Here is a 19,013-nt window from a genome sequence, read left to right on the forward strand (position 1 = left end):
ATTTCACCACAGTGTAGGATTTAAGTACAGAAAAGATGCCTGGATGTCCCAAGGTGTGTTGGTAATAATGAACACCAGCAGCTGGGTAATGCCTAATCTCTGATTCAAGCCACTGGCAAAAATTTTTTTTTTTTTTTTTGTTAGGTGCTAATTTTGATAATACTGTATTTTATAATTGCTGAAGCAGCTGAATTTTGTTATGTTGCTGCAGTTTTGTGTAATTACTCTCCATCACTATAATTTTTCTTTTAGTTAAATGCATTGTAGGTTATAAACTCTTAACTATCAACTATAAATATTCATAGGGAGTGAGAATAGTTCTAACTACCATAAAAGCTTTTTCCCAATGATTTTGGCTAGTGCTCTGTATTTACACAGGTTGCTTTTCTGATGGTGTTACGACATAAATAGAAAAAAATAGTAATATACATATCACTTCAAGTAACAGCCAGTCATAGACCCAGGTCCTCTATAGTCTGCTGTGCGGAGAATTTTGGGCTTCTCCATGAAGGGCAAGAAGGAGAGATCCCCCAATGTGAATGTGCTATAAAACAATATTGTGTTTCCCTTAAGAATTGCAGTGATAAAAACATAGACCATTCTGCAGCACTAGCAACTTTAATAAAATAACATAAAGCACAACTGTCAGGTCTGCCAGCATCTCACACTGGGAGCCATGAGTGAGAAAATGAACACTTTCCACAAGCAGAAATATTCAAAGAGCTCCACTGTTTACATGTAATCAAGACTGACAGTCATAGATTATCGGTGGAAGAGCATTTTCTGCTTGAGGTGAAAGAAGAGGATAATTTATCAGGAAGCCCAAGAAGTCAGACATCAGTAATGATCTGCTTGAAGAAGGGCATATCTTAGAAATAGTGCATTTATTTGTACTGCAAGGCAAGAAGATGTTTGGAGTTATAAACATGAGTCTTGGTGCTTGAAGAATGTTGAGCAGATACAGTGTGCAATTTGCTGGGCAACTGCGATTAGAGAACTGACTAATGTGTGCCTCGGTGCTTGTTCAGAATATTAAAAGAAAAATTTAGCATAATAGAGATTGTCTAAAAGAGCTGCCTGTGCTCTCTCATGCTCTTCCCTCCCTTTGGAGTTATCCAAGCTGTGCTGAGGGGGTTGCTCACCTCTCTGTTGATGCTCAGGGTCCAGAGACACTCCTGTAGTGAGTGTCTGCAAGTAGGTTTGGCTTCAGAGAATTTGGGGCTTTCTGAGTTTTGCAGTAAAACATTTTGTCCACCTGGTGCAATGCTTTTGCATCACCTTTCTCTTATGGCAACAGGCCAAGTACCAGCTGGTTTGAAATGGTAACTAATTTTGGGCCCTACACCACCTGCCTTGATGTGCACTGAGTTTCTAGAAGTAGAGGTGGTTTTCCCAGTATCTCCAGTGTTAGTTTGGAAATATCACAAACTAAGTGGCACTGGGGTGATAATTGTGGATTGCAGCTCAGAAATTACTGGCATGGTAAGAGCAGAGTAGTCCTGGGATCCTGTCTGGGGTAGATGTGGCAATTTTATACTGAAATAATACTCATCTGTAAGTCAAACAATGAGTACCTTGGCTGTGGCAGTGATTTAACACCTCAGGCTGTTGTTGAACATTCTCAGTGTGCATACAAATTGTGGAGGCACCTTCTCAGTGTGAGAGGCTGGAGATGCCTGTGCTGAGCTCCCATCCAGGCTGGGGCTGCTCTGTGTCCTGTCCTGGCACCCAGGGCTGCTGGGTTTCCAGGCAAGGATCAGGACTCATTGCTGCTCTCCATACATCTGTTTTAACCTCAAGCCAAAGACTGATTTTTTATAGGTTAGCTGTTACGTAGCAGAAAAACCCTCACCTTTGCCAACTTTGAGAAGTCATTGAGATCTGTGACTGCACAGTTTCTATTTGGACAACAACAACAGCCATTGCAGGTTAACCCTCCTTATTACTGCTCACTTCAGTTTGTTTGAACAGAAAAAAATCACCACCCACCAGTGACACCCCCACTTTACCCGTCTCCACATGGAGCCAGCTCTCACCTGGATTGTGCAGAAACAGGAGAGCAAGGGAGGACAGCAGCCAAATCCTGTCACTAAAAGCAGCTCTTGTGGGTTAAACAAGGAGACCTTGAGGAGCAAGGGCAGCTCTCCCTTGCCTTCCAGCTTTGCCTGCTGTACCTCCTACCAGTGTTAGGTTGAATGGGCAAAGGACTGCTTTATTTCAGAAAACAACTCACACCTCAGTCAGCTTTACCACTCTGCCTTGTCCTGGTGCATCCTCTTGTGAAGTGGGAGCATCCCCAGTCCATAGAAAGTACAGGATGATGGATACTCTTTCAATAACTCATTGCCAGGTCAGCTGTGGTAGCCACACATCCTGTGACACGTGGACACAGGGCACGTGCTGGTAGTGTGTACACTCTACCAGTCCCTGCCTTTTAAATCTTTCTCTCTAATTCTGTGCCATTATTACAAGATGGATTTATAACATACTTAGTGCTAATGTAACAATGAAGATTAGTCTTCTCCGAGTTGAACAGTAATACACTTTAATTTGCCTACAGCTACTGCATTGTATTGGCATGAAAGGAAATGGCTTTCTAATGCAGCTTCATCTGCTGAGCAGGGGGAAATCTGTGCTGCAGAGTGTAAAACTACATGGGACTCTAGCTGGCAGCAAAATTCAGAGTAGGAGAAACATAGAACAAATAAAAGTATTTGTGAGTTGGAGGTATGCTAACAATCCTAGTGTATTGCTAAACATTCCATGTCCAGTAATGCACTTTGCTTGGCAGGTTCATGATGGCTTCATCTTTGTTTTTTCACCTCTTCATCTTCTATACTAAAATTTGTCCTGAAATAAAAGATGTAAATTCATTATTTTTCAATTTTTTGGTGATATTAGCAGAAAGTTGATATTATGAATTTCCTTAGAAGCACTGGTGCTGTTAATGCAGTCTGTGCTGTGCTCTAAATCTAGCATCACTGGAATCTCAATACTTAATCTGTTAAGTAAATGTTTCTGCTGTCTGGTGTAAATGCTGCCTTCACTTGACAAGTGTTAGGCATTGAGTGGACATGTGCACAAATAGTCACTCAAGTGCCAATATTTACCCTTGCATGGAACTCCTCTCTTCAGGAAAACAGCAAAGCCATTAGCTTCTCCCTTCTTGAGTGACAAAGGAAGAAATTATCATGTCTGGGACAGTATCATGTAATAGTTACTGCATATAAGATAAAGCAAATTTAGTTTGGGCTTAGTGTGCAAGTTGAACACAAAAATTATATGTTTCATGTACTTTTTTGCCCCAAGAAATCAATAAAATATAATTAGGCTTGAAATAACAGGTTTTGTTTCTAGACCAGGGATGTGTCTTGTTTTCAGCAGTGACAAGGAAGGATTAATAACTTACATGCAGAGTAGGAATGACAAAAAATATAAACTGCTGGTGGGAAACAGTTGTAACAGGGCCTTGTTATCACAATAGGTCTTTGGTAGAAATGGGCAGAGGAAAAGACAGAGAGAAAAATTTACAGGAAATAGTGTCAAGGTGTCCAGGTCACTCCACTGGTGTGGTGGGTGCTTCAAAGTCCCTGAGTGTTTTCCTATTGTTTTACCTGCCAGCTTTGCATCAGAGACTCTCAAGGTGTCAGGCCATCAGCCCACAAAGCTGAGCCTGTCACTCCTGTCACTCACCCTGGCACCTGCCCTTGTAAATGCAGCAGAGCCAGTTAACCACTGTCACCACTCCAAACCAGCAACCTTCACCCTTCCTCTCTTCATCACCAGGTCCATCCATCCTGGAGACACATGGAATAGTTAGATTGATTGCCCTAAACTTGACATTAAAACTGAAAAAAAACCCCAAATAAACCCTGACTTTCTTTTTTTCTTTTCTGCCTCAAAAAGTTGCAGCGACATGACAAAGATGATTCCCCCGACAAGTGGAGGACAGAAGAAGAAATGGCAGCTGAAGCAGAAATTCTGAAGAAGTATTTCCAGGAAAATTAGAGGTAATTATTTTAACATTGACTTACTCCTGCAACACCCAAAACTCTTTTCATACCTCCAGAGACTTCTTGAAGACAACAGGGCAAATATCTAGAATGAAACAAAAGAAACCAAAGCTCTTGGTTTTGTGTTGTTTCCAAAAGGACACAGCATCCAACAGTGGCTGAAATAACAAACTCTTTCTTGAACAAATCAGCACCATGCTAGAGCATTTTGTTTCCAGACACCAAAAATACTGCTGTATATAGAAATGAGAATCTTCAGCATTTACTTGAGAGGACTCTTTAACATAACACATCCTCCCTCTGTTTTTAGGATAGAAAATAGCCCTGGTACCTCTACACAGAGCTAAAACTGGTGTGTCTGTGTACAACCACATATGCATGGGCACCTATACATAAAACAATTGCATCAGAATTCAGATTATAGAATTGGTAAGCAAATACTAACCTCTCCTGTGAATTATTAAATTATTTGATCTGTTCAATTTCCTAAATCAAGCCTGCTGGAAAACTGCCTGTTCTTCTAAATTTTCCACTGGCCTTAAAAGAAAAAAAAAAATATTTGCAGGGAGGAATAGAAAAGAAAAAAATAACTGGCAAACAATAACATTGGTGAAATTGAGAGTTTTTCCTTTTGTACCTGGAGTCCCAGGAGCCAGATTCTTCCAGCAGAAATTAACTGGCCCCTGGAGATCAATGTGAGTTAGGCTGGGATTTAACACTGCAGCAAGGATGCCAAAGCTCCCTCTCCCCTGCTCCCCATATGCTGTTTGCCATCATCCAGCACTCTCACTTCTCTGTCATTTCTGACTGTTTCATGTTTTTCCTCTGAAGAACCAAAATTCCAGAAATAACCCTCCTCTCTCTGTGTGACTCACTGCTTGCAGCCCAGCTTGAGAAATCTTGAGCTAAACTGCACATGGTATGGGTGGCACACTTACGTGGCAGCTCTCGTCTCCTGTGCCATCCTGCCATTTGGGTGGCATTTTGGATGGCTCCATTTGGAGTTCATCAGACTTCCCCTTCCACTTTTTCTTGCATCGTGACCATGCTCTTGTCTTCTCCAGCCAAAGTAGCTGTGCCAACCCTTCTGTGGATGGGCACAGAAAAAGCCATGGAACACATGTAATTCCCATCTGTGAAATTTCCCCCCAGCACCTGGGACCTACAGGGTTTAGAGCAGCAGGGTTTGAGCTACACAGCCACATTTCTGCAGTGGCTGCTGGAGTTGCATTTCGACACCCACTTTTCACCTTCTCAGAAATATGCTGCTCAAAAGGGAATTACTCAGGCAGGAAGAGCATATCCTTGGTAATGCATGTGTAAGCACTCTTCTCTAACAGAGGCATTATGTGGTGCTTCATCTATGGCCCAGCAACCAATGAATAGTACTTAGGGGAAAATGGCACATCCCTATTCCAGTGTGATATTGTTTTCCTTTATTGATTTGGTAGGTTTTGGGGGGATTATTTTCTTTTTTGTCTCTTCAGAAATGAATTGGAAATGCATTTTTTTCCCTAGAGACTCTCAAAGGGGTTGGAATTAAATCCCCACATACCAATAAAACATTCTTTATCTCTTCTGATACTAAACACAAAGCTGGATAGATGGTATAAATCCTTTCCTGAAATCAAATTCGTGTGGCTGGACATCTATTTGCATTTATTATAAAAATAAGTCAGTGTGTGTCTGCATGGATGACCTCTTGATACGTTTCCCATGATATTAAGGTCGTTCCCTTTCCTAGAACAAACTGGTAAATTAAATCTTCCTGCCATCATTATCATGAGAGTGCCTAGTACAGGCAGTCCTTCCAACCCCTGATCCAACATTAGGCATCACTGTCATTCTCTTCTCCCCAACCTTATTTTGTTTCTGAGGTTTGAGGCTCTGAACCTGAGATAAAGGTCTGTCTCTACACCTTCTGCATTTCTCAGCCTTCATCTAGCCTTGTCTAGGCTTGCTTCTAAAGTGATGAAGATTGAAAACTTTTGGCAAATTAACAAGGTTATATGCATCCTTCTTTGAAGCTATTTTTGTATTTCACCTACAAAGGACTTATTTGGAGGTTTACCTGAATGACATTTTACTTGAGTTTTTTTTGTGCAGCATAGGGAAAGTCAGAAAGAGCTGAATGTAGGTGTTCTGCAGCCAATAAATAGCAACTTTTAAGGGCTCATGCATCATTTTTGTACTTCACTGTTTTGTTTAAAGAAGCTTAGCTAGATTAGCCTGGGCAGCCTGAGCTGTGTTTTAGGGCTTTTCCAGGTACTCTTAGATTTATCACAAGTCCTTCACCACTTCCACAACTCCAAAAGACTGGACTTTTACCTGTATTTAGAAGGACTTGCAAGTAACATTTTCCTAAGAAATACTTGAGTAAGGCAATAAACTCTTGGTTCTCTCCCTGCTTCATTTGCTGGTGCTGATCCCTCTTGGCTGGCTGACTAACTCCAGTTAAGTGCTTCTACATCAGTCCCCAGATAACCCAATGTATCCACCCACTTACTTAAGGAAATGAACCCATTTAGCTTTGCTAAGTTTCCACCCTCGAGAAAATGCTTCTCTTTAAATATTTTATCAGTGTGTGCAATATCAAGGAGTGAATTTGTGTTTTGCATGTGTTTCTGGTCTTCCCCTGGTGTCCCCATGCCCCTGTATCCCACCTCATTGGAAGGACTTGTCACTTCTTGAGCAGCCCCTGCAAGTGCAGGCTGTGCTCACAGACCTGTGTCTGCAGAGCTGAGTGCAGGGGAACTTCATAAGAATCTGGAAGAAAGAAAAAAAACTAAAGAAAAACTTTTGGGGGGAGGACATTTAATACAGAATTTCTCCAGTTAGTCGCTCTCTTGCTTAGTAGCATCAAGACTTTTTGCCTCTTTAGAACCTCTTTGGGAGCTGTTTCTCATTCTGTGTTGGCTGTCCTCTGGTCAGCCGTGTTTGATAGCTTGGATGCTTTTTGAGGTGGATCCACAGGGAAAAAGTCCTTTCTCAAAGAGCAGGATTTGGTGCAGCACCCTAATTTCCAAGCCTATTTTCAGACGCGCCTTTTGAATTTTCTAACTATGTATAGCTGAGTGTTTTGATAGTCTGTTTTGTGCATTTTAAATTGCACATGCCAGCAAAAAGGCTAAAGATTAAAAGACTTACTAACCTTCAGATAGTATGTGAAAAATGTTTCTCTTCAAAGGCAGCTTCACTCTGTGTTGTTATTTCTGAAGAAAGAACCAGGCTGCACAAGTTTCAGTAGTTTTCTATTTTGTGCATAACTGAATACTTCTATGGCATTAGAAAAGTAGTCAGTCTCAAGTACAATGTCAAAATGTCCCTTTGCATAAAGAAGTTGACAGTGATATTCTGTTGCCAAGTGCTTGGAGTTACAAATATTCAATAGCTTTTAATTGCTTAACCACCTGAATATTTTGTGTCCTGAAACATGCCAAATTAGTGTAAAAATCCCTCAAATAATATGTCCTGCACAGTCTTGCAGGATTTCTGATGTCAATTCTCCCCCTTGTCCCCAGTCTGGCAATGTTTCTGGATAATATAGTCCTTCCAGCTTTTCCAGAGTATAAATTTTATTCTTTTTTTCCCCCACTCATTCTTTGAGAGCACTCATCCTGCCTCACAGCTGCCTGTTCTGCACCAAGATCTCAGCATGTGTGAAAAAATGCTGTTCTATTGACTTCAGCAGGGAAATTACCACTGATAGCAGCAGCTGGCTAGGGGGAATTTAAACTGGCAATTTGACTTGCATCTGATTTTGCTCCAGCACCTCTGGAGTGTGACAGTCCATGCTGCATGCATGAGAGTGAACACCACAGCAATCCCACCACTTTTCTTAAATGTAGGCAAGTATAACAAAATTACTTGCAACACCCATCTTAGCTTGTTTTACTGTAAGAAAAACCCTCCCTATCATTTCTGGTACTTTAAACTGCATAAACCCACAAAGTAATGGCTGTGTGTGTGATCCACAGAGTGGATCTGGGATGCAGGGAGGACACAGCTCTGCCCCAGAAGATGCTGTCCCTGCACTGTGGGCCACTCAGCAGGCTGTGCCCTGGGTGGGCACCACAGGCATGGTCAGAGGTATTTTCTGCTCTTGGTGCTGCCTGTTGGCAAAGCAGAGTCACCAGGCAGTTTTGAAAAACACAACATGCTGTGCTCTGGGAAATGGGAGCAGGGACAAGGGATGCAGCAAGCAGAGATCCTCAGCAGTTTCAGAGCCTCACTTCATAAAGCAGGGCAATCTCTTGAGTGCTTACACCTGAGTTAGAGCCAAGGTGGTGCCAGGCCTGGGCAATTCCCAGAGGGCTTGGTCTAGGAGCTGTTTGTGTGTAATCCTGAAATAAACACACATCCCAGTAATCTGCTAGAGATTTCTCTGCACTCCAGACTTAAGTGCTATTAATTATATCCCCCACTCAGAAGCCTCCAAGAAGCATTAATTAGAAAGCAGGAGCTGGCAGTTTGCTTGTCTGTGTGAAACTATTATGACCTGAGAATGAAGTATAAGCTTCAAAAGAAGCATGTTTTATGAAGGTCACCTTGAAAAACATCATAACAATCTGTCAGAAGAGAATGCAGCATTCCAAGTGTGCATTCCAAGTGGGACATTATGCCTTAAGTAGCTGGAAATAGCAAAAAGATGGATCAGATCATAGGGTCTGTGCTTTTCCACCCAAAATTCTCTCTTTTCTGCAGTAAGTACATATAAAGTAATGTTTTTGTCATTTCAATGGGATGCAAGGCAAGTTAATTATCAACACAAATCCAGCAAACATAATCTGGCCCTTGCTGGTATTTTTTAGTGCAAAATATCCAGACTCTCCAACTCTGCAGCAGGGAGAAGGTTTATACACAGGAATTACATTACCTCTTCAAGGGAAGGTGTGAAGAGCCACAAGTGGTGCAGTGACTGTACAGCAGTGACATCCAGCCTGGAAAGCTCAGGCCCAAAGGCTTCCCCAAATAAATGTGGTGTGCTAATGCACAGCAGCCTCAGTGTCACGGCTGATTATTTTTCTGGTTGAAGTATGTGATTATTTCTTATGAAAACAGAGCTACAGGAGAGCTAGCTGGAGTTATAAATGAAATGTCATCCTCTTGTGGGAGGCAATAATGTCCCACTCACACCCATTCCAGGGCTCTGTTTTGAGGCTGGAAGTAGTACTGTCCTGAAGGTTATACACCTCATTCTGTGGACTTTCATTTCCCTATAGGTGGCCATTTAATTCAGCTGTCCAGTACATGAATTCCACTCAGCCCTGCTTGGATGCTGTAATTATGGCTACAGGAGAAACATCAGGGCCAGAGACACAGAAATGATTGTACAGCATGAATGCAAAGCAGCAAATGCATTACTGGTGAAGAAAGCTGACAACCAAATGTTCTCTTAACCTGCACATCCAGCAGCCTGAATGCCCACCTGGGCTGCCTGTCAAAATCAAATATTGTCAGTGTGACCAGTTCTTGATTCATCATTGGCTTTGTGTGTCACATTGTAGGAGAGGAAAATGGGGAAAGCCGAGGATAAGTGGTGGACATTTGTCACAGGACTTGGGGTAAAAGAACTGAGGTGCAGGACAATGCCGAGCTTCAAATAAGGATGATATCAACTGTGACTAGGTATTTTTACCTGTGCTAAAATGGTGCTAATGTCTTGCCCCCAAAGCTGCCAGAGGATGCTCTCACGGAGCAGCCAGACCCTCCTTGAAGCAGATTCACAAAACACGAGCCAAGTGATTCACAGGCTGCCATCGAACTGTCAGTCAGGGGGCTCACAATGGAAACTGTTGCTCAAAATGCCGTGGGAATGGGAAGCATATGTTTCAGTGAGAGAGGACAATCAAACAAAGAAGTGGGTGGCTGGGGAATTGCAGCCACAACTGCAGCAAGAGCCGAGCCCGGGGAGCGAGCTCGGGGCCGTGCCCCTGTCTAACACTTGGGTAACAGCTTTGTGTTTAATAAGCTGAGATAATTCTCCCAGTGTTGAAGCCAGCTCTAAACATGTTCTGAAGTGAAGGTACAAAACTGAAGATACCGAGCCAAAAGCCCATTTCATGGCCAATTATCACAAAGGTTTGTATGGTGGTGTGCTGTTGCTGTGGTGCTGCATAATGGAGCTGCCCAGGGAGACATTGGAACCTGCAGCTCCAACACGACCTCAGAGCCTGAGCGCTGCCTTTGTGAGTGTCGGCATCTGGGCTGTGTAGGTGGAAAGGCATTAATAGCTCCTCCAGTAAGTAGTTATTTGAGAAAGGAAGGGGCGATGGATGTTGGAAATGTGTTGGACTGAGTGTACTTGAGGCTCTGGTTTTTGCCAAGATGTCAGTCTCTGCACAAAAGCAGAGTATTGTAGGGACAAACTCAAATGTCCCGTTTGTCTCAGCACCTGGGGCTGCTGCAAGCCTCCAGCTACCACTGCAGTAGTAACTGTGCCATGTTTGTGCAGGGATTTCACACACAGCTTCCACAGCTGTCAGGCTCTCAGCATTTCTGTTCCTCTGCCTCAGGAACACCTTCCACATCTGTCATGGCATTTATTAAAGGTGGGATGGACCACCAAGAGATGCATAAAATTGGAGCAAACATGGCAAGAAATGTCCCATTCATTCTCCCATGTGTGAGGCTGGGGGCATGTTCAGGGTGATGGTCCCAAATCACTGGTGTGTAATTCCTTGGCATTAGGCAGAGTCCCACCACAGGGTCAGGATGGATGAGGACATACAAGAGATGATAGTCTTGAAAGATTATTTGTAGGAGCTTATATAAGAGATCATGAGCCCCAAAGAATCTTGCATGAGGTTATTATAGCAAAATAGATTTGAAGAGTAAGAAGCTGGATTTGATGACACAAGATGCCCTTTCTAATCCTTTGTTTCTATGAGGAGTGGCCAACAGAGCTGGGGACTGTGCTGTCTTACTCAGGGACATCAGAGAGGTGCCCTCACTTCATGTTTGTTTTTTGTAAAATGATCCTGACCTCTGTCCAAGGGTGCTTTGTGAGTTAGGAATGAAAAGCACAATGTGAAAGGCAGGCATTAGTATTATTTGCAAGTGCAGTTGATTGAAAAAGCAGATAATAAATCAGACAAATCTCTTTCTTGCTCTGGTAAATAATTTTAAAATAGTTATGTGCAAGGCTTTTCTCCTTCCTCTGTTGCATGGGCTGTAATAGGAGCTGCAATGTGCTGTGTGGGGGTTTAACATTAAACATTTCCTTTTGCCTCTTGCTGTCAGTGACTCCTGTCAGAACACACTAATGAGCACCTAAGTCGTTAGTAATAAACAGCCTCACATTTTGTCTTACTAACAAAGATCAAAGCTGCTATTATATGTAATGATCTGTTATGTTTGATGTTTCTCAGGTAACAAAGTGTTTGGAACACATCCCATGACACCAGAAAGTCCCCAGAAAGAACGACCTCATTCTCCAGTTCTCAGTGGCCCTGGAGCTGCAGCTTGACAATTTTATTATGTTCTACAAATATGGGATTCTTCCATGAAAAATTTTATTGGACCTTTGGATATCATCAAGGTTGAATTCCAGCTAAGACAACTAAACAGCACTGGTTCAAAATATTGCTCTGAATTGTAACTCATATTTTTCTGAATTGTGTACTTGGGAATGAATCTTTTTAAATTGTCCCTTGGCCTAAATCGAAATAAAGTGCCAGGAAAATCAGGTAGCTACTGTGTTTAGGTACATTATAAAGTGCTTACTCCATGTTGTGCTCTTTGATTCAGTTATTGTATGTAGGCTATTTTATCATAGAAAAATTAGATCTTTTAGTAGTGGCAATTCATACAAACCAAGACTTTGTTACAGACGAGCCAAGATAAACTTGGAAAGCTGTTTTTTCTTCAGATGGGCTCTATAACAAGAAATATTAAGCTTCCTGAGATCTTTCTTTTCACTGTTCTTTTAATGCATTGTAACAAGGCTTCTGGAGTTTTAAGTGATATAAAACACTTCTGTAAAACAATTAATATGTAAAGTTTCTCATGGGATAGTAATCACATTAGACTGGCACAAATGGCTGCTCCCAGCCACAAACAACGAGTGGGAGCCTCCCACGTGGAACAGTCTCTCGGGAAGAACTGCTGTGTTCAGAACCCTGCACAGGAAGAAACCCACCATGGGTTTGTTGTTGATTGCTAACACAGAACACAGGAAAAGAAGTCACACAACAGATGGAAGAGAGAAGAAATTACTCCGTAAGATTTGTGCAAAAAGAGCACCAATAATCCTCCTCTGGAACTGCAGGGAAGAAAACAGCCAAAGCTTTCTGTGTCCCCCAAACTCAGGATGAAAAACAAAATGCCCCCAAGTCTTTCAATAAGAGTCATGCTGAGGGAGGCCATAGGTGCAGAGCCTACCTGAGGGCTTGAGGAGGTCACGGTCAGGTCCAAAGCAGAGCCTGGCAGAGCTTTGCTGCCTGGCAGCACAGTGTGATCATGTCCAGAGCAAATTCAACTGCTCCATGATAGTCTGTGCTGGAGGGTTACAGCCTGACCTGAGCAGTATGAAATGCACAATCGATGAGCTCTCATCATTTTCACTGAGTCCCTCTCTGCTCTGTACTGCAGAGCCTTACAATCCATTGGCTTGAAATCTTTATGCTTTTCAAATATAAATAGAAATACTGGAGGAAAATCACTGATGTTTGATTCCAGTTTTTACTGTCATGCTATTTAAATATTACTCCTGAAAACCACTTTGATTCAAAGACTTACCATGACCCAGTGTGGCCCCCAATATCTTCCATTAGCCCTTTTAAAAACTGTACCGATTGTAACACTATTTCTTTTTTCTGTGCAGAGTAAATGAAAAGTCCATTTTGATGGTGTCTGCACTATTCAGACCCCGAGCAAGGGCTGAATAAACAGGAAATGAAGGTCAGGGTGCAAGAAGTGACAGAGAAGTTAAGGTGAGCAGACAGAACGGGCAAAGATGTTGGCAAATGAGCCAACATAAATGGTTGTTCTTTTGCACTTTAGCATTTCAAGTAGCTGTGATTTCACATGGAAGGAAGACAATGGTTGTGCTGCTGGGGAACACTAAAAGAAAAACCTTAGCATCAGTTACATTTGCAAGGCATTTTCAAACCTGGTGCTCAATGGCTTCCTCTTTATTATGGAATATTCTGTATTAACTCCGTAGCTGTGATGAGCGGGCGCTGTGCCAACCATTTTGCATGGGGGCTGCAGAGCAGATGAGTGCTGAGCTCCATGGAAGATTTCATTTGTGTAAATGAGGAGGCCGTTATCACAGCACTAAAGGTCCTGTTTTTAAAAAAGGCCTCCTGTGACATTATGCACAAAACAACCTATTTATGCAGCATGAAAATATTTATGTGCTTTGCTCCAGCTTGAAAAGGGAATTTGCAATAGATGAGGGACATGAGAAAGGATTGGAGTGAGAGATAAGGAGAGATTAGAAAAGGCAGATCATGAAGTACATGATATCCTGCAGCAGTATGTGGAGTAAACCCTCGTGGTTTTTTTAGGATATGGACCTTGAAGATGGTGCCTGGATCATTTATATACTTCTTACAGACTTAATTTTCCACAGGCAGGGAGCTGTATGCAGAGATGCTGTTGCTGGAAATGTGAGGAGATGCTGTTCAAGACACTGATGGCCTTTGTAACCATCTTTGTCCTTTTCAGCCTTCATCTCTTGCCCTCATGGGGGTCATGCCTTTGGGCTGGGGAAAGCTGCAGTGTTGAGCTCCCTCACCCAAAGAAGGAAAAGTCACCTGTGCAGGGGCTCAGATGGCACAAGAGGAGTGTTCCCAATGGGATGGCTTCAAAACAGGACCCTCATTCCCTGTCTTTACACAGAGGAAAATGTCCCACATTTTTTCAGTTCCTGGGAGTTTTTTCTGAAGTAGCAGTTCCTCTGAAGGGCTGCAAGGGCTGTGCCTGTGTGCCTCTTTTTCCATGAGTAAACCAGATATGGTTCAGCCACAGTTCTCCTCACTGACTTGCAGGAGCAGGCTGGGAGCTCCACACGTCCCCTGGCTGCCCTGGAACAGAGATTTCAGAAGAGGTGTGTCAGGATGTGCACAGGAGAGCAGATGGGTTTTTGGAGCACACATCTGATGGGCACACATGAGCCCATGCCAGGCAGCCCAAGTGCTCTCAGCAAAGTGTGAGTGCAGCATGGGGGTGTTTGTTGTTTGTCTTTCAGCAGTTCAGCATTGTTCTTGCTCCAGATGCAGATGTACCAGCTCCAGTTCTCCATGGGACAGCTGATGCCACCCCAGGCAGCTCAAAATGGTTGTGTGCTGACAGATCAATGGGCTGGGGATGGGCTGTGTTGGCTCCTTGAAGACTTTGTGTATTAATTCAGAAATCTGTGCCGCTGCTGACCTCCCCCAGCACACATTCACCCACCCCCCAGGTATCAGGCCCTCTTTTGATTCTGTGCTCAAATAAGCCAGTGTTTTGTTTTTAATTAATGTTAATTTAGAGTAGAGAAAATGTTCTGTAGGTGTCTGTGGGAGCCTGCAGCTGATGCTAAGACAGCAGGGCTGCAGTGGGGGGAGTCAAGGTCAGCTCTTGACCTGTGACAGTACCCTGAAATGTGGCCAGGGAATGAGCACTCCTGAAATAAAAAGACCTGAATCTGTGTGGGATCAGGGGTGATCTCATACCCAGCTGTAAAGCAATAAAAATCTTAATGCCCCACTACCCACAGAGCTAATGAAAAGCTCTCAAGCCCAAATACACACATAGTGACAGCCATGAAAGTACCAAAATAATTTCTGTGCCAGCTCTCTGTGTCCTCCTATCCACTCCCCACCTCTCACTGTCACTGTGGTCGATGGCTGCTGAAAAGCCTTGTCCAATTCCCACATCTGGTTCTTGATGTGCAGGCCAGCAGCTCTGTGAAGGAGAAAATGCTGCTGCTCATGTAAGCTGTCCTGTGTGTTGGCAGGGCTGTGAGTCTCAGAACAGAGTGATACATTTCAGCTCTTGTGAAATTTCTGAATAATCAGCTCATCAAAAAATATCATGCAGAGTTCCCTTGTAGTCCTTTCCAACTTGCCACCTTTCCTTCCAATAGCTCCGTAGGGTGACCACAGCTTGGCAGAGCCCATTAGCAGAGCTCTGCACAATCACTCATGAGTAGAGCTGGCTGGAAAATACAGTGTTCCCTCCCGAAAAAAAAAGAAAAAAAGATGAGTTGGGGCAGAGGGTGTGTTTGACTTGGCATTTCAGGATGATTTTCCCCACTTCTCTCTCCAGAACCCTCTTCTGCTCCTCCAGCACACCTCACTCTTTTTCCTCCTTTAGAAGATGATTACAAGAAAATTAAAATTCAGTTTAAAGCAGCAAAAACATTGGACACTGTTCAATCTGCTGGTGACTCCTCCTGTGCCCCAAGGCTAGGAGTGTCACTTCAGGATGGGCACCAACACACTGGCACCTTCTCCACCTGAGACTCCTGAGCAAGCTGTCCTTGGACCTGCACATTTTGCCTCAACTGCCCAGTTTCTTCTATGAAGTTTCTAGAGAAGATATTCTTGAGATAGATTTCTCTCCTTGAGCAGCACAGCATCCTGCTGTTTGGGCATGTGGGAGCAGGTGACCTTGTCTCTGTGCATGGTGAGATGGGGGATGCTGGAAGGACCTCAGGGAAACCTGAGCAGCAGTGCTGCAGAGACAAGGGCTGAGCAGCCAGAGTCGCTTCAGCTGCTCCTCACAGTCCAGGGCTGCCCTAGGCATGTCCCCCTGTCCTTTTCCATTCATTTTAGACACCTGTTTCCAAGTCCCAGGTGACCATTGCTTTGGCTGGGAACAGCAGAGTTCCTGGCTGTGTCCTACAAAGATTCTGACACAGTGGGGAGGAGGTGGGCTGGCTGCAGACCCCCTCAGGGCAGGTGGCAAACAAGTCCTGCAGAGGAAGGTGGTGCAAAAATCAATGGTTAGTGTGTTAGGATTAAAGCTATGGCATGAAAGCCTTGTACAACTGAGGTTATTGTGTTTTTTAGGTCTGTGGTAGCTGCATTGACTGTGGCACTTGGTGCAATGTGACTTTAGTACTTGTGTCACATTGCAAACCCCTGTGTGGGACACAGCTGCATCCCTCAGTGAGCAATGGCTCCAGCACAGCTTTCCTGTACTGCCTGTGCCCCCTTGGAACTGTTTGACCTGGCCACAGCTGCAGAGCATTTGCTCTGTCCCTCTCTCCTCGTGTCACCAGATCTTTCTGCTCAGGCTTTTGTCATTTCTTTTGTCACCATAGTGACAGGAAAAGAGTGATGATTGCTGGAGTAATTTCCCATATTAGCTAGCACTGGCTTTTCAGCCTAAATCAGTGCTTCATTTTCCCTGTGCTCTGGCTGAGCATCACTGGAGCATCATTAAGGAGTGGTGGCAGAGGGGCCTTGGTGTGTTGAGGTGCTGCCAGGGCTCCTCTGGGACAGCCAAGGCAGGGACAGGGTCTTCAGGTCACCTCATGTCCCACCAAGAATGCAGAGATAGAAGGGGAAGATGAGAAAATGTATTTGCACAGGTTTCTCCCTGAGTGCTCAGTGTCATGGTCAATAAATCAGGAATTTGGGCACTTCCATCTGTCCTGGGGCACGTGTCTGTCTGCAGGGCAATAGGAAGAGCTCCCCAGAGGTAACTGCTCTCCCTGACTGATGCAGTGAGTGGGAAAAGACCCCTCTATGCCCCCCAGTCTGTGCCCTCTGCCCTGCACAGCCCAAACCAGGGCTGGGACCAAACCTGGGCTCCCAAGGGGGTGCAAAATCCTGCTCTGTCCCAGCCTCATCAGCCATGCAGTGCATCTCAGAGAGACACCAGCACACACACACAAATACATACTTAAAAATCAAGATCATTAAGTAAGCAAATGTGTTTAAATAGCAAACAAGCTACTGAAAAGCAGAGAAAGGTCACAAAATGTGAAATGAAAGCAGCTCTTCTGTTCCCTGTGCCAGCAGCACTGGTGCTGCCTCAGAGGAAATATTAAGAAGAGTCAACCTTCATTTTGAGCACGCTGCCTTTTGTCCTTCTATCACAACATTAACATTATCCCCACATAATTTTATGTATTTAATTTTACAATAGACTGTGTCAGTGAGCACTGCCTGTAAATATTTGATCACCACCGTTCCTCTAGGATTATCTTATCAAGAGTAAAGATATTAAAATAGAAATCTTGTCATATTGCTGCCTTTATACTTCCAGCCTAAGAGTTGATTGACAGAAAATGAACTGCCCGAACTAGCTGTAAAGTGTCTTTTCACTGAGAGTTTTAATGCCAGAGGCAATAGAAAAAATGGTTAGCTAGTGATTGGAAACTTATGCCTTGCTGTAGTTATGGAGCTTTTGTACTGAAGATTAAAAAATATGAACCTACTAGGGGTATTTTTACAAGTGTAAAATGGTGTTGGTCTTTTTGTATCTTTTTGCCATCACTAATGAGCCTTAAAAAGAGACTTTACTTTTATTCCTGCACTTGAATATTCGATGCAGTTTCACTGCAGCTCACAGACACAGGCTGAAGTTTTGCAAGAATAAGCTCTTGACTTACCTAACCCACAAAATTTCTTTTTGGTGATAAAGTGGCTTGCAAGCCAGGACTAAATATTCTTGTCTAGCTTGGAATATCAAACCACTGTAGACAAGTCAAGGTTTCTATTTATGGGCAGTTAAAGACACACCGGTAATGCTGTTTTAATGTCACAAAATTGTGCTGAAATTGTCATGTGTCTGAAGAGCACCACACTGCAAATATACAGCTGGTCCCCGAGGGCTTACTCAGCCTGTGCTCCAGCACAGATCAATGAGAGTTTTTGCTGGAGTAAGGACCCAAGTGCCAATTCAGGAAGGTACAGCACGAGCAAACTTTAATCACAAGCTTAGAAATCAATAAAGACAGAAGCTGGCTGGGCTGAGGAGACAGGGAGGGGTCCAATATCTCTGCAGCTCCTGCACCAAGGTGGGCACTGGGGCAACAGTTCCTGGCACCCTGAATAAATCTGGCTTTGCCTTGTCCCAGTCCTGGAGGGCAGGAGAGGGTGGTTAATTCACAGATCTGTCCCATTGCAATGACAAACTGTAGCCATCAGCATGAAATCCCCCAAAGGCTTCCAGTCATTAACAAAAATGTTATTGTGGGATGGCTGAGGCTGGTGACAGCAACCTGGAGCATTCTGCTTTAGCCAGAGCATCCCTCCCACTATTTTCCCTTCCAACATGAACAATAACTGTATGAAATGAAACTAATTGCACATCCAGCAGCCCATTGTTGAGCTGTCATAAAGGGATGTACATGGGTGGCCCCACTAACAGCAGTGGTGGTCCCCTCCATGGTCTCCATGGGCTCAGAATGTAGAGAAGCTTGTTCTAACATTTCACTCAGGAGAAAGGTCAAGAGCTGGGCTTTTTGTTCAGAGTGCTCAATATATTCAATTAAAATATACTGCTGTGTTCATCAGCTATTAACTGTCTATGCAATAGCTGTAATTAAACAGGTACTTCCCTGTGAAAGGAAATCTTTCAAGACAAATTCTGACATGGGGAGAGAGGAGAGTGGGAATTTCTCCAGCGTGGGTGGAAGAGTCAAAAGCCACACCCCCTGCTTGGAAAACTTCCTCCAAAAAGCCTGAAATACATAAAAACCCCAAAAGGCAGACTAGAGGAAGGCAGAGGAAGGAACTGAAGGGAGCAAAAAGAAATTACCTGAGCCAACTGTTCTAATTATATACACACAGCAGTCAAACAGTGATAGCAATTGTTGGCACTCTTAAGACAGATAGCAGGGAAATGGAGATACAGTGGAAAATAACACATATTAAGAAATTAGTATTCGATTATGCTAAAGAAGGAGGTGTGTATTTACATTAGTCAGAAATCAGGCATGCAGAGAGATGGGTGACAGCAGGGAGAAGTAGAGCAAGAAAACCAGAGGTTTTCTGTGACAGGTTTCCCTGGTAGCTGTGAGCAAGGGGGTGCTGAGCCAGGCATGATACCACCAGC

At 43.6% G+C, this 19,013-nt stretch overlaps 1 protein-coding gene across 2 annotated transcripts in view; it reads left to right on the plus strand.

Annotated features, from left to right (window-relative positions):
* The window catches only part of FHIT (fragile histidine triad diadenosine triphosphatase), a 531,592-nt gene extending 519,678 nt beyond the window's left edge, over window positions 1–11,914 (plus strand). For both annotated transcript variants that reach the window (XM_033071650.1, XM_033071652.2), the window contains 2 exons: window positions 3,907–4,010; window positions 11,384–11,914. In XM_033071650.1, the coding sequence (XP_032927541.1) occupies window positions 3,907–4,008 (102 nt within the window). In that variant the 3' untranslated portion in view covers window positions 4,009–4,010; window positions 11,384–11,914. The remainder of the gene's footprint in view (window positions 1–3,906; window positions 4,011–11,383) is intronic.
* Window positions 11,915–19,013: the final 7,099 nt, after the last annotated feature.

This window comes from Catharus ustulatus, chromosome 13 (genome assembly GCF_009819885.2).
Source record: "Catharus ustulatus isolate bCatUst1 chromosome 13, bCatUst1.pri.v2, whole genome shotgun sequence".
NCBI lineage: Eukaryota > Metazoa > Chordata > Aves > Passeriformes > Turdidae > Catharus > Catharus ustulatus.